The 13,228-nt window shown below is 50.3% G+C and overlaps 9 protein-coding genes across 9 annotated transcripts; 3 read left to right on the top strand and 6 right to left on the bottom strand.

The window, feature by feature from the left end:
• Nucleotides 1-57: 57 nt before the first annotated feature.
• KL928_000693 (uncharacterized protein) lies at nt 58-1,281 on the bottom strand (the record flags this gene model as incomplete). The annotated part of the gene is made up of 2 exons (XM_043206416.1): nt 58-460; nt 923-1,281. The coding sequence occupies 2 exons, from the start codon at nt 1,279-1,281 to the stop codon at nt 58-60; spliced, it is 762 nt and encodes a 253-aa protein (XP_043062588.1).
• Nucleotides 1,282-1,398: 117 nt separating this feature from the next.
• On the bottom strand, nt 1,399-3,579 carry KL928_000692 (uncharacterized protein; the record flags this gene model as incomplete). Its single annotated transcript, XM_043206415.1, has 1 exon — nt 1,399-3,579. The coding sequence occupies one exon, from the start codon at nt 3,577-3,579 to the stop codon at nt 1,399-1,401; it is 2,181 nt and encodes a 726-aa protein (XP_043062587.1).
• A 366-nt stretch (nt 3,580-3,945) lies between these two features.
• Nucleotides 3,946-4,635, top strand: KL928_000691 (uncharacterized protein; the record flags this gene model as incomplete). The annotated part of the gene is made up of 1 exon (XM_043206414.1): nt 3,946-4,635. The coding sequence occupies one exon, from the start codon at nt 3,946-3,948 to the stop codon at nt 4,633-4,635; it is 690 nt and encodes a 229-aa protein (XP_043062586.1).
• A 132-nt stretch (nt 4,636-4,767) lies between these two features.
• KL928_000690 (uncharacterized protein) lies at nt 4,768-5,508 on the bottom strand (the record flags this gene model as incomplete). Its single annotated transcript, XM_043206413.1, has 1 exon — nt 4,768-5,508. One exon carries the CDS (start codon nt 5,506-5,508, stop codon nt 4,768-4,770), a length of 741 nt encoding a protein of 246 aa, XP_043062585.1.
• Nucleotides 5,509-6,407: 899 nt separating this feature from the next.
• Nucleotides 6,408-7,022, bottom strand: KL928_000689 (uncharacterized protein; the record flags this gene model as incomplete). The annotated part of the gene is made up of 1 exon (XM_043206411.1): nt 6,408-7,022. One exon carries the CDS (start codon nt 7,020-7,022, stop codon nt 6,408-6,410), a length of 615 nt encoding a protein of 204 aa, XP_043062584.1.
• Nucleotides 7,023-7,114: 92 nt separating this feature from the next.
• Nucleotides 7,115-7,897, bottom strand: KL928_000688 (uncharacterized protein; the record flags this gene model as incomplete). Its single annotated transcript, XM_043206410.1, has 1 exon — nt 7,115-7,897. The coding sequence occupies one exon, from the start codon at nt 7,895-7,897 to the stop codon at nt 7,115-7,117; it is 783 nt and encodes a 260-aa protein (XP_043062583.1).
• A 1,461-nt stretch (nt 7,898-9,358) lies between these two features.
• On the top strand, nt 9,359-11,029 carry KL928_000687 (uncharacterized protein; the record flags this gene model as incomplete). Its single annotated transcript, XM_043206409.1, has 1 exon — nt 9,359-11,029. One exon carries the CDS (start codon nt 9,359-9,361, stop codon nt 11,027-11,029), a length of 1,671 nt encoding a protein of 556 aa, XP_043062582.1.
• Nucleotides 11,030-11,063: 34 nt separating this feature from the next.
• Nucleotides 11,064-11,690, bottom strand: KL928_000686 (uncharacterized protein; the record flags this gene model as incomplete). The annotated part of the gene is made up of 1 exon (XM_043206408.1): nt 11,064-11,690. The coding sequence occupies one exon, from the start codon at nt 11,688-11,690 to the stop codon at nt 11,064-11,066; it is 627 nt and encodes a 208-aa protein (XP_043062581.1).
• Nucleotides 11,691-11,761: 71 nt separating this feature from the next.
• KL928_000685 (uncharacterized protein) lies at nt 11,762-13,216 on the top strand (the record flags this gene model as incomplete). Its single annotated transcript, XM_043206407.1, has 1 exon — nt 11,762-13,216. The coding sequence occupies one exon, from the start codon at nt 11,762-11,764 to the stop codon at nt 13,214-13,216; it is 1,455 nt and encodes a 484-aa protein (XP_043062580.1).
• Nucleotides 13,217-13,228: the final 12 nt, after the last annotated feature.

Raw genomic sequence — 13,228 nt, 5'->3', positions numbered from 1 at the left:
TGTGACTAGGGATCTCCCTTTAATTAAATAAATAAATTGATTTTTTTTAGTTTTTTATCAATATATTATGGTACACTTCCTAGAGAGCATCGGCCATGCGGGCTCAGATGCAAAAGTGCTATGGTTCTCGGTATTTGTGCGAATGGCATCTTTTAGTCTGACCAACCAGGTGCTGACTTTGTATCTCAAGGAGCTGCACATAAAGGAGTCATTGATCGGACTGTTCATGTCGCTCACCATGATAGGAGATACGCTGCTGTCGTACGTTTTGGTGTGGAACTCCAACAAAATAGGTAATCGCCGCATCATGGTGCTAGGAAGCTTTCTGATGCTGGCCTCGGGCGCCGTGTTTGCGTCAGGAACGGATAGCTTCGGCCTGCTTCTCATCGCCTCGGTGTTAGGTGTGATTTCTCCGTCAGGAAGCGAGACGGGCCCGTTCAAGTCCATCGAGGAAGCCGTTCTCGCAAAACTGACCCCACCAGATCACCGGCCCGAGGTCTTTGCCGTGCACGCCGTTCTCTCCTGCGCGGGATCGTCTCTGGGGGCGCTGGGAGCCGGGCTTTTCGTCCAGTCGATGGTTTCTAAATACAACTTCGTCTACAAAGACGCCTACAGATACACATTCATCATCTACTGCGGCATCTCGGCGGTGAAGATGCTTTCGATGCTACTGCTGTCGCCCAAATGTGAAATCTCCTATATCCCAACCTATGAAACTGTTGCCAATAAAAACCTTCCTCAAGAATCGAACGAGCCTGATGATGCGACTCCGCTCCTCGTATCGACCGTCGAGCATCAGACCATAACGGGGCTCTCTCCATCGACGCAAAAAACGCTCTTCAAGCTGCTCGTCACGTTTACGATCGACTCGTTTGGAGCTGGATTCATGCCTCTGGCATGGATCATATACTATTTCAAATACGAGTTTGACGCTCCAGCAGCAACTCTCGGAGCCATCTTCTCGTCGCTGGACGTTTTGCAAGCACTCGCTGCAATTCCGTCCGCCTGGTTCGCCAAACACGTCGGCCCAGTCAAGTCGTCAATCCTGACACAGATCCCTTGCGGGCTGGCCCTGCTCTGCATTCCGCTGTTTGGCAAAACTCTAGCACTGGCATCTGTCTTCCTGCTTTTCAACCAGACTTTCACCGCATTCGACGTGATACCGCGACAAATTCTTCTTTCGTCTGTGACTACCTCTGAGGAGCTCCCCAAAGTGATGGGCACTGTGAATCTAGCGAAAACAGCCGTTAGAGCGATCTCGCCTAACTTCACCGGCATCATGGCCCAACACGGAGCCTTGTGGGTATGCTTTGTTCTGAACGCTACGCTTCTTGTGGCTGCAAACCTGATCCTAGGTTACAACTTCCCGCATCTCGATTCGCAAATAGTGCATCGTAACTAGTCCTCGTTCACGCGAATGCGCTTTCCCACGCCCTGATCGCGCGTTGTATCGATGTTCATCGCGCTGTTGGACCGTGTGCTCATGCTGCTGTGCATGGCCGTGCTGTTCCCAGACCTTGCTGCCAGCTCGTTCACGTCAAAATAATCGTAACCACCCAAAATGTTGGAGCTTTTCAACGTGTAGTTACTGGTAAGCATCGATTTAGGTATCGCACCGGCGTACGACTCCAACTCTCTGGCCCTGCTGCGCTCCGTGGATTTGTCAGAAACGCTTCCCTCCTCTTTCCATAGAGACTTGATTTCGTCAAAGACACTTTCCAACGTTTCCAAAAACCTGTCGGTCTGTCTCCATTGCGACGAAGCCACAATCGAGATCATGTCATCCTTGATGATGTAGCCAATTCCAAAACCGGTGGGGATGGCAGGGGTGACTCCAAACAGGTGCAGCGCAGGGTTTCCGCAATTAGCGACAAGCAGCTCTGGCTTGTACAAATTGTCCAGAGCAGGCTCAAACAAGAACGGCGGCACCTGACGCGTCTGGCATTTAGGAACGTTTGGATGCAGCTTCTGAAGAAGATCAAGCTGAATGAACGCCGATCTCAGGGCGCTGAGATGCCGCTCGAATCCCTGACCCCTAGAGGCGTTGCGAATTTTCTGCGAGTGCTCGTGAACGGCATCGAGAAGCAAGTTCCATTTTTGGGAGCCTGATGTCTGCGAGATGAACGCCTGGCAAAGAGCAAGCACAGCCTCGCTTTGTATGCATATTGGCTCTGTTCGAGCGTCTCTGAATTTGCGAGTGCTGACGGGCTCGAGTGTTGGCGCAGATTTTCCGTAAAGGGCATAGTACGTAATCTGAATAGCCAGCTGAACGATCGAGTCTCCAGGGAGGTTAAGTTTGTTGGCAAAGACACTGTTTCCAAGAGTTGTCACTGTTCTGGAGACGTACTCGTGCTGGTGGATGATGTCTGCCAAACGGGTTTCTGCAAGGTGGAGACCTGACCGAAGCTCAGGAGTGAGCTCAAACTCGAGCTTCTGGAAAGTTGGCTTATCCAGCTGGCTGTTAATCGGAACGGTGTTGACGTTCTTCCAAAGCGTGTAGTTTGTACCGTTGATCTTCCTGGCTAGCCGCAAAACCGAGTCTGTGTAAATATCGCTCACAAACCGCAGCACGGTGGTTCCATCCATGCAAGCAGCAGGATACACACAGGCCGCGACAGAGTTTTCTGTGATGACCAAATTCAGCTTGTCGTAATAGCGATTAGTACAGGTGCCAACCTGGATCCCGTTGGAGTCGATTCTTGATGTTCCATGCGAAACGTACTGCACTTTCTGCAGGTCGTTGGTTGGGGCCTCGTGGTCCAGAGACACCACAAAGAGCGCGTTATCGAGCACATCCAAAACGTCCTGGTTCGAGCGTTCCAGACAGGAGCGGGCATGCTTCCAGGTGGATTTGAGCTCGGTAGTGAACGAGCCAATTGCGCGCCGCGAGACGTCTGCTTGGTCTTCCTTTTTCGAGTCCTCCATGATCTCAAGCAGGATTTCTTTGAGCTCGTGCTTGGAGAACCAGATTTGGTGGTCTTCGGAAAGCACCTCAAGCACGTAGAACTGCGATCTGGCCATCACAACGATGTGCCTGCTTTTCTGGTAGTCGGTACATCTTTTTATAGTGACACCGTTGTTGAAGGGCACGATGGTGGTTCCGAACAAATTATGGTAGGAGCTCATGGAAAGCGGCTGTTTGCTTTTTGGGGCTGTGTCTGGCGCGAGCAGGTCCTGGCGCAGGGCCACAATGAAGCGCAACGCGGAGGTGACCAAGATCGAAGCCCGAAAAGCTTGTGTGGGGGGCATTGATTTGAGGGGATCGTCCTCAAAAATGAAGAAGGGGTTCCTTGGCAGCGTGTGGCCTCTGAGGTCGCCGTACACGTTTGCCGTGGTGGGAGAAATTCCCTCAGATTCCAAATAATTGTGGTTGAGCTTGGAGCTTTCGAGCAAGTGCTGCTGGAGGAGCTGAACGATGTCTGAGTTGAGCAGCTCGAACGACTTTTCCTCAAGATGGCGGTACTCGTCTGCCGAAACGAGCGGTTTCAGCGCCTTGAGCGCCTGGTCCACGGTATCCAGCAGAGCAGGGACCGGAAGCTGGGGCAATTGGGCCTCGTGCTGGAACGTTAGGCTGGACATGGTATGTGGCAGGACGAGGGGGGAGCAGAAATATTTATACCCCACATCCCCGCATAGAAATTATCAGAGTCCAGGATGCTGAACATTCTAGTGACTAGATTTCAGTGCTATCTGGAGGTGACACAAAATTGGGTGATGCTGCACGGAGCGGGTGATGGGCGTACGGGGGTAGTTTGAGGGGTTCGAGAGGCAGGGGGGACAAGAGACCGGGTAACCCCGGCAGTTTTTAGACTTCCTAATTGGGCCAGAAAGTCAATTCCAGGGATAAGAAAAATCCTGGCGTGCGCGTGCGAAAAACTCGAGTTTTGTGACTGTATTTTTTGCGGATTTGAAAATTTTCAAGCGTGAAAAACTTTCCAATCAACCATGTCTGAAGTCGAAGCACAACAACCAGTCGAACAATACGAGGAGGAGATTGTCTCTGAACCGGTGGAGGTCAAGTTCGTCGAGCTTGCCACTCCTATTCCTAAAGACATCCAGGCCGGCACCCAAGAGGTGAAGCTCTTCAACAAGTGGTCTTTCGAGGACGTTACCGTCAAGGACATCTCGCTGACCGACTACATCCAGATCAGACAGCCAGTGTACGTCTCCCACACTGCTGGCAGATACGCCTCCAAGAGATTCAGAAAGGCTCAGTGTCCTATTGTCGAGAGACTGACCAACTCTTTGATGATGAATGGAAGAAACAACGGTAAGAAGCTCAAGGCTGTGAGAATCGTCAAGCACGCCATGGAGATCATCAACGTGTTGACCGAGCAAAACCCACTCCAGGTTATTGTTGACGCCATTGTCAACACCGGTCCAAGAGAAGACTCCACCAGAATTGGATCTGCCGGTACCGTTAGAAGACAGGCCGTTGATGTGTCTCCACTCAGAAGAGTCAACCAGGCCATTGCTCTGCTGACCATCGGTGCCAGAGAGGCTGCTTTCAGAAACGTCAAGACTATTGCTGAGTGTCTTGCCGAGGAGCTGATTAACGCTGCCAAGGGCTCTTCTACCTCGTACGCCATCAAGAAGAAGGACGAGTTGGAGAGAGTTGCCAAGAGTAACCGTTAAGCATATAGAAGAAGCAGTAATATTGGAGAATTGTGTGAGCAGTATGCCTGTGTCTTTCTCTTACAGGTCTCAGGTGTGGATCGTCCAGTAACATACATCGGTACATCTAGTTATACATTCTATGCTAGTCTATTAGTTGAGCAGCCGCTTGAGGTCGGCCGCCTTTATGTCTTTGTGCTTGTCTTTGTCCTTTTCGTCTTCTTTGGCCCTTTCTGTGTCCGAGTCCTCACTCTCACGAGAGCGCAGTTTCGAGCGCGCGCTCTTGGGCGAAACAGATCCGTCCGGGTTCTTCTTGCCGGCCACGCCCACCACGAGCCGTCGCCAGCGAAATTGGCACGCGTTGATCGTTCTGTTGGGAAAATACGAGGCGATTTCTCTCCAGCCGTAGTTCTTTTCCTCCTTCAGCATTCTCAGTAGCTTGTCGTCTTCAGGGCTCCACGCGCTGCTGGATTTGGAGACGTACCGCGACGAGACCTGGGCGGGAGGCGGAAGCACCATCTGCGAGTGTCCCATGGCGTAGGGCTGACTATTGGGCGCCGGAGGCATGTAGTAGTTCGGGCCAGGGTGAGGACGGTAGTCGATCGGCTCTTGGTATGCAGAGATGTAGTGGGGATGAGAAACGGGGTACGGGTGCTGGGGAGAAGCCGCGTACTGCCGTGGGGGCGGGTAGGGCGAGGAGATCAGGTAAGGAGATGGGGGAGGAAGGGTCGACTGATCGGGTGATCTGGAAGGCGCTGATATTCGAGGCAGGCCCACTCTCGGAAGCGGAAGTTGCGGCGGCGATGGAGACAAGTCTGGGCCCAAATCTCGGATTGAGGGTAAGGTGATCTTGTTGGGATTTTTGTCGATGTTGTTATCTGTAGTATTTTCCATAGTGATTTGGCAAGATCAGAGTTGTTTGCATTTCTTGTAGAAGAGGAACTATTCAGTGGGTCATGAATGGTTAGAGGAAGTCGGAAAAGGGGAAATCAGAAGAAATTTAGAATGGCTGGCGTCCAAGGGTTTTATAATTTGCAGTTGAAATAATCTTGAGATATCTGTTCCTATGCTTCTATTTTAGCGGTGAGAAGCAGCAACAACTTATTAGCGATGCATTATAGATGCACCGAAAACGTTTTAGCGTCCGAGACAATAGCAAATTTGTGTTTCATGTTCTCAGGATGCAACAACTGACGCTGCTGAAGACCACTTGGTTAAAAAAGTAGATACTACAATGGGGCCAGCGCGTGCGCCGACGTACCTCTGAGGTGAGTGTTGGCATATGCAAGAATCACGGCGGAAAAATGGTGAGTGGTATGGGGTCGGTTTGGCCGGTTTTTACAACGCGGAGGTCGCGGATCTGGCTAGGGCACAGGCGCGCAACGAGGTCCCGTTCAACCATCATAATTGTCCATGATGTTAACCAATCGACCCTGCCGATGCGGCCTCCGCGCCACAGAAACATACGAAGCGAAAATTTACCAAACTTGCTGTATGCAGCGCCGCTCTTACTAATGGAACAAGAACCTGCAACGGTGATGCTGGCACAATGAAAAAATTTTTCTCGCTACTAGGCTTGGCCGGCTAATTTCGATCATTCTTTGTTCGTTTATATACGTATTGAAACGCAATGTCCGAGATCTTCACTTGATGCCTCAAGCTGGAATTTCAACAATATGCAAGCGACGATCTTTATTCGCTGTCATGGTCGGCAATCCACGCACTTTGCATAGCGAAAAGTTCGGCATTCCCTGCGCAGGAACCGAGCAGTCTGCGAGACGCATAGATAATACTCACTCACTCAGGCCCTTGACTAGCTCGATAGCGCCATTAAAACTCTTTTCTGGAGAGATGCCGACTCGTTTGACCTTCAGAATCCCATCCTGGAAAATAAAGTCTGACCTGACGATGCCGTTGGGGTGTTTTTTAGCGCCGAGCAGCTCGATCAGCTGTTTTGACGGGTCAGACCACAAATCGTAAGGTAATTGCTGCTTCGTTTTGAAAGAAGTCTGTGCTTTGGGCGAGTCCGAGCTAAGCCCCACCACAGTAGCCCCCAGTTCAATCAGCTCCTCGGCCTTCTCTCTAAAACCTATTGCCTGACGCGTACATCCTGGCGTCGATGCTTTTGGATACAAAAACACCACCAGAACCTTAGCGTCCTTTGCGTACTGCGCAACGGCCACTTTTTTGCCGTCCTGGTTTTCCAATTCCAGATCGTCAGGAAGCGCATCCCCCTCTTGTAGTGTTTTTTTCGACTCCACCTTGTCGGTCTCCAATTTCTCTGCTGGCTTCTTCTCCTCACTCAATTTGGCCGCTGCCGGCTTCTTGGCCTCTGTCTTTTGTTTCTTGGGCTCCGGAACGGGCTCTTGGGCCTCCTGCTCTCTCAATCTGGCCGATCTACGCACCATCAGATATAGTTTATTTACGCGTATTTTATTTTTCAGCAGTGGAAATTCGAGTACGGCATTTATTAATATTATTATTATTATTGTTGGGTTATCTAATCTTCCTCCTCAGCAACGCAGGTCTCGTAGTCGAGCAATTTCCAAAATTGCCAAATGGAGAAGGCAAGAACAGCACCGAGAATTGGGCCCACCCAATAGATCCAGTGGTACACAGGGAAGGATCTGGAAGCGATACATGGACCAAAGCTTCTGGCCGGGTTCAGACCGGCACCGGTGTAGTAGACGCAAATCAAGTGACCCAGGAACAGCGACAGACCAATGCACACCGGAGCGTAGTCCGAAAGGTTCGATTGCTCCACAGCAGTCATCAAGACGGTGATACACAACAACGTGGTGCCGAACATCTCAATAAAGAGACCTCTGCTCTTGGAGCATCCTCCGCCAAGACCGTTAGCGAAAGCCACAGGGCCAGGAGTCATGGCAGAGGCAGCTCCAGCAGCGGCCATGCCGGCCACCATCTGGGACAACACCATGATCAGACCACGGACCGGGGAAATGGCTCTAGCAAGCACCAGGGACAGGGTGACGGCAGGGTTGAGGTTACCACCAGAAACTCTACAGGTGAGGAAGATGGCAACCATGACACCGAAACCGAAACCGAAGGAGATCATGATGAGCTTGGCTGGATTAGAGCCCTCAGAGGAGTAGAACTCGTCCTGGTTGGCAATCTGAGCTATCATGTATGCGACCCACAGGAAGATGAAGGTACCGATGAATTCTCCAGAGGCAGCAACCAAGTGATTCTTCATGGTGTTGGAGAGACCGAATTTGGAGGTCTTGAGAGCTGGCGAGTAGCCCAATTGTTGTTCAGCGTCCATTAGGTATTCTTTCAGGGGGAATGGCGAGGTTCCCGAGAATCCGGGTCCTATTTATACGATGGAATTGACTCTCACTTTCCTGAAGGGTGGAGTGTGCAGACGCAGATCGGTGTACAAAATTCTTATTGTGCAGGTGAAGAGCCAAAAGAAACGCGAGACAATAGTGGATAGAATAGGAAGGAAGTATATGTGTTTACTTATTGCTGCCTGAGGAAAATTTAGGCACTTTTTGACCCCTTCGGGCCTAGTAGCCCACTTTTTGGGAAGTAAGCCATTTGTCTTCTGAAAGCTTCTATTCCATTGTGCCTTTTTCTTCGTGTTGTCTAACAATCAAATAGCATATTATTAGGTTGTGATTTGACAGATAGCACTCATAAAAAAGGCATTGGGTAGTTCCAGCTGGCTCTGAACGGCCAAGCTATTTTTGGGATCGGCCCGATGATTATCTCTTTGTTCAGTGGACAGCTATGATGAGATTCTGCTCATGCACAACTCACCTCTGCAAAATTTTTGCTTTTCGTTCCTGCTGGTCTCATGCCGCCAGACGTATTTATGTTCCGCGATGAGCTGGTGCTTCCTATTCGCCGGTAGCCGGTAATTCCAAGTTTTTGTGAATTGTTTGGCCACTCGGCTGGAACAAATTCGCTCATTTTCTGCGAACAATCCTGCTCAATAGGAGTGTATAGTTAGCGGTTACATGCGTCGACAGCGAAGTTTCACACGGGGACAGCTAGTGGCATATCTCTGTTCCGAACCGTTGCATTGTAAAGTATTTTCTTACTTTATTCACGCACAGCCCCCTAAGCTGTAATGCCCGTGCGCTAAAAATAGATCCGAAGTTTCATCTCTTCGAGCCAACGCAGAGTGCAAAGTGTGTGCGTTGATGAGGGTTTACTATTGTAATTAAATGGAGAGCCAGACGAAGTGCAGAGGTTAATTCTCGTCTATCCTGGTGAAATTTCACTCTACAAATCGATTTCAGCCCTAGACTTGAGAGTTATTCACTTTCTCAGTATCCTTCCTCACAAGGCCCTTCACAAGTCCTTCACAACGCTCTTGATAGTTTTACAGTACACGGCTATAGCCAATACCAGGTGGGACTATTTCGTCCCCAACTCCTAACGGTAATTCCTGGAATTTGGTCATTTGAAAATTTCCGCTGGCCACTATTGGTCAACCAGAATGACCACTAGGGATCGACGGCGTACCAACGGGGTGTCGAGCGGGGAAGACAAACACAGGGTGTCCGCGGGTTAATGGGGATGACGATAAATAAATTGTGAGGAATTTACGGAGTACGGAGCGTCCACGGGGTGAGGGTGACTGTGGACCGATACCGGGGAGTCTATGATTTGCTAATAATTGGACCCCATGAAAAATCTAGTACGTTCACACGACCTCACCAATTTTTAGTATAAGAATTGTGATTGTCGGCAGTAAATTTTCGAATTATCCTAAATCATGCACCGACAACTAGCGTCAGTAAGTAGACGTCTCGGACCACGTCGTCTGTTCGGACACTCCGCTAAGGTCCTACAGACGGTCAACCCGGTTGAGCCTGTCCAGCCCGTTTCTACTCCGAAGCGCAAAAAGGCTGGATTTTTCACCTACACTTTTTATGGGCTTATCGCTGCCGCTTTGGCCGAGACTGCTTACCTGACTTACTCTGTTTACAGGGAGACCAATCCAGGCCCACAGAAGCCGCAATCTCTCTTGAAAGAGAACGGAAATAGAAAGAAGAACGTTATTATTCTGGGTTCCGGCTGGGGAGCAATCTCGTTCTTGCATAAGCTGGACACCACACAGTACAACGTGACCATTGTTTCTCCACGTAACTATTTCCTGTTTACTCCACTTCTTCCATCTGTGCCAACCTCCACGGTTGGGTCCAATTCGATCTGCGACCCTGTTCGGACTATTGCCCGGCAAACTCCGGGCGAGGTGACCTATTATGAAGCTGCTGCAACCGACGTGGATCCTGTGAATCAGACTGTCAAGATCGTTCACAAGAACATGAACTTCTCGCTGGGAGAAGCGTTTGTGAACAAGGATGAGCCGATCGAGAAGACGCTGAAGTACGACTACTTGATCTACGCCGTTGGAGCCAAGGTCAACACGTTCGGCATTCCAGGCATTCCAGAGTACGCCTCGTTCTTGAAAGAGGCCCATGATGCCACTGCTGTCAGACAGAAGCTTTTCAACGCCATTGAGGCATCCAGACTGTTGCCAGAAGACTCCGAGGAGCGCAAGCGTCTCCTGACGTTTGTTGTTTGTGGTGGAGGACCTACCGGTGTTGAACTGGCTGCTGAGGTGAAGGACTACATTGACCAGGACCTGCTCAAGTTCATTCCAGGAATCGACAAGGAGATGAAGGTGATCTTGGTGGAGGCCCTGCCTAACGTCTTGAACATGTTCCATCCTAAGCTGATTGAGTACACGAAGGAGGTTTTCAAGACTCAACACGTTGATCTGAGAACCAACACAATAGTGAAGAAGGTGGACGCCAGAAACGTCTATGCCTCTGCAAAGAAACCAGACGGAACCACCGAGGATGTTGTGATTCCGTACGGAACTCTTGTTTGGGCCGGTGGTAACGCTCAGAGAGAGCTGACTCGCTCGCTTGCCGATAAAATCACCGAGCAAAAGACGGCCAGAAGAGGACTTCTTGTGGATGAGTACATGAAGCTTGACGGAGACGACCACATCTACGCTTTGGGAGACTGTACTTTTACTGCCAACGCTCCAACTGCCCAGGTTGCCCATCAGCAGGGAGAGTTTTTGGCTGACCATTTCAACAAGCTGGCCAAGATCGACGACCTCGAGTACCTTACTTCTTTGGAGAAAGACGAGGCTTCTAAGGAGAAACACCTGAAGCGTCTGGAGAGATACAAGAACAGCATAAAACCGTTCTCCTACAGACACCAAGGTGCTCTGGCCTATGTTGGTTCCGAGAGAGCCGTGGCCGACCTCACATGGGGCTCGTGGTCCACTGTTGCTCTTGGAGGAAACCTGACTTTCTTCTTCTGGAGAACGGCCTACGTCTCCATGATCCTGGGAGTGAGAAGCAAACTTCTTGTGATCAGCGACTGGATCAAGGTGTCGATGTTTGGTCGCGACTGTTCCAAGGACTAAATTCGTTAGAGTAATATTCCAATGACTAGCTTTACTAATTAATGTTGGCGCACTTACGCGGTTCCAGCTCGCCTGTTTCGGGCACCACCATCGTTTCCCAGTCTAGCGGATACAGTAGCTTGCCCGATTTCGACCGCGCGTGTATCACTCCTAAATCGTTTCTTGCTGTGGACAGGTAGTAGTTTATTCCATCTCCCAGGGAAATCACCAGCGCCTTGACGATATCTCCTGGTCGGAAACAATCTCCGACTTTCACCTTGTCTCTGTCTGTGGAGCGAATGTCTGACGAGCGAATCACAGCCTTGAAATTCTCGCCGTAATCGTTCAGCAGTAAATTAGATAAATGGATGCTTGCGTCTTGAACGTGTAGAATATCGAGGTTGACTTTGTTGGACGATATCTTTGTCACTTTGGCAATGACCACGTCATTTTCGGAAGGCGTAAAATTGGCGATTTTAGCTCCACTCGATTGCACTGAAACGGTGGACGTGTTGTCGTTAGTGCTAAATTGCACAGAGCCCAAAGTGGTCGCGACAATGCAGGGAACAACCGTTCCGTCAACGGATTTCTCAATCTGCAACGTGTTAGAGCCTGACACATACGTGTGGCTGGCCGTGTGGACGGGGACAATTGGTTGTCCCGGCAGTACCAAGGCGTTCATACGGATTCCTGATAAGGAGGGTGAAAAAATTTTAATAAATTTTTTTTTCAGTAGAAAAAAATTATATCAGTATGGGTAAAGGAGACGTTAAGAAAGCTGTTAAGCCAGCCAAGGAAGTGAAGAAGGGGAAGAAAGAGGAGAAGGCAGTGAAGACTCCTTCAAAGAAGGAGGTCAAGGAGACCAAGACCAAGGGCAAGGGTAAGAAGAAGGAGGAAAGTGAGAGCGAGTCTAGTGACTCTAGCGACTCGAGCGATTCAAGCGATTCTGAGGGCGTGAAAGATTCTAGCGATTCTAGCGATTCTAGCGATTCGAGCGATTCGAGCGGCTCAAACGATTCATCTGATTCTAGCGATTCTGACGATTCGAGCGACTCTGAGAGTGCCGACAGTTCTGATTCTGATTCTGACTCTGAGGAAGAGAAGGAAGAGAAGAAGGAGGTGAAGAAGGAGAAGAAGGAGAAGAAGGAGGTCAAGGAAGAGAAGAAAGAGAGTTCTGAATCTGATAGTTCTGACTCTGACAGTTCTGACTCAGACAATTCTGATTCTGACAGTTCTGATTCTGACAGTTCCGACTCTAATAGCTCCGACTCCTCTGACTCCGATAGTTCTGACTCTTCTGACTCCGACTCTGAGGAAGAGAAAGAGGAAAGTAAGGGGGAAAAGGAGAAGAAGGAAAGCTCTAGTAGCGATAGCGACAGCTCTGACAGCGACAGCTCTGAGTCTGCAGCTGATGCCTCAGAGTCCCGCAAGAGAAAGACCGAAGAAGAGCCAGAGACCCCATCTAAGAAACCTAAGGAGGTTGCCACTCTGTTTGTCGGTAGACTGGCGTGGGCAGTCGACGACCAGAGACTTTTAGAGGAGTTCCAATCTTTGGACGGAGTTTTGTCTGCCAGAGTTATGACCGAGCGGGAGACGGGTCGTTCGAGAGGGTACGGATACGTTGACTTTGAGTCCAAAGAACAGGCACAGAAAGCTCTGGAGCAATTCCAGGGCAAGGAGATCGAGGGCAGACCAATCAATCTTGACATGTCGACCTCGAAGCCCCAGACTCCGTCCCAGAACCAGAAGTTCCAGGACAGGGCCAAGAAGTACGGCGATGCCCCATCGCAGCCGTCCGACACCCTGTTTATTGGTAACCTCTCGTTCCAGGCCGACAGAGACACTCTGAAAGAGTACTTTGAGCAGCACGGTACCGTCTTGGGCATCAGAATCCCTACCCACCCTGAGTCCGAGCAACCCAAGGGATTCGGATACGTCCAATTCGGCTCTGTTGACGAGGCCAAGGCGGCTCTGGAGGCTTTGAACGGCGAATATATTGCTGGCAGACCTGTGCGTCTTGACTTCAGTGCTCCAAGAGACCCTAACGGGGGCTCTCGTAGCGGCACGCCTACCCCTCGTGGCGGCCGTGGAGGATTTGGCGGCGGACGCGGAGGAGCTCGCGGTGGCTTCGGCAGAGAGCGGTCCAGCGGAAGCGGCGCTAATTCCGTTCCTGTGGCCTTCAAGGGTAAGAAGAAGACTTTCGACTAAATTAATTGATTA

Source organism: Ogataea angusta, assembly GCF_019207475.1.
Source record: "Ogataea angusta isolate 61-244 chromosome Unknown 61-244_NODE_1_length_1302399_cov_90.877568, whole genome shotgun sequence".
NCBI lineage: Eukaryota > Fungi > Ascomycota > Pichiomycetes > Pichiales > Pichiaceae > Ogataea > Ogataea angusta.
Note: the sequence above shows the minus strand (reverse complement) of the source record. Positions and strands in the feature narration are given on the sequence as shown.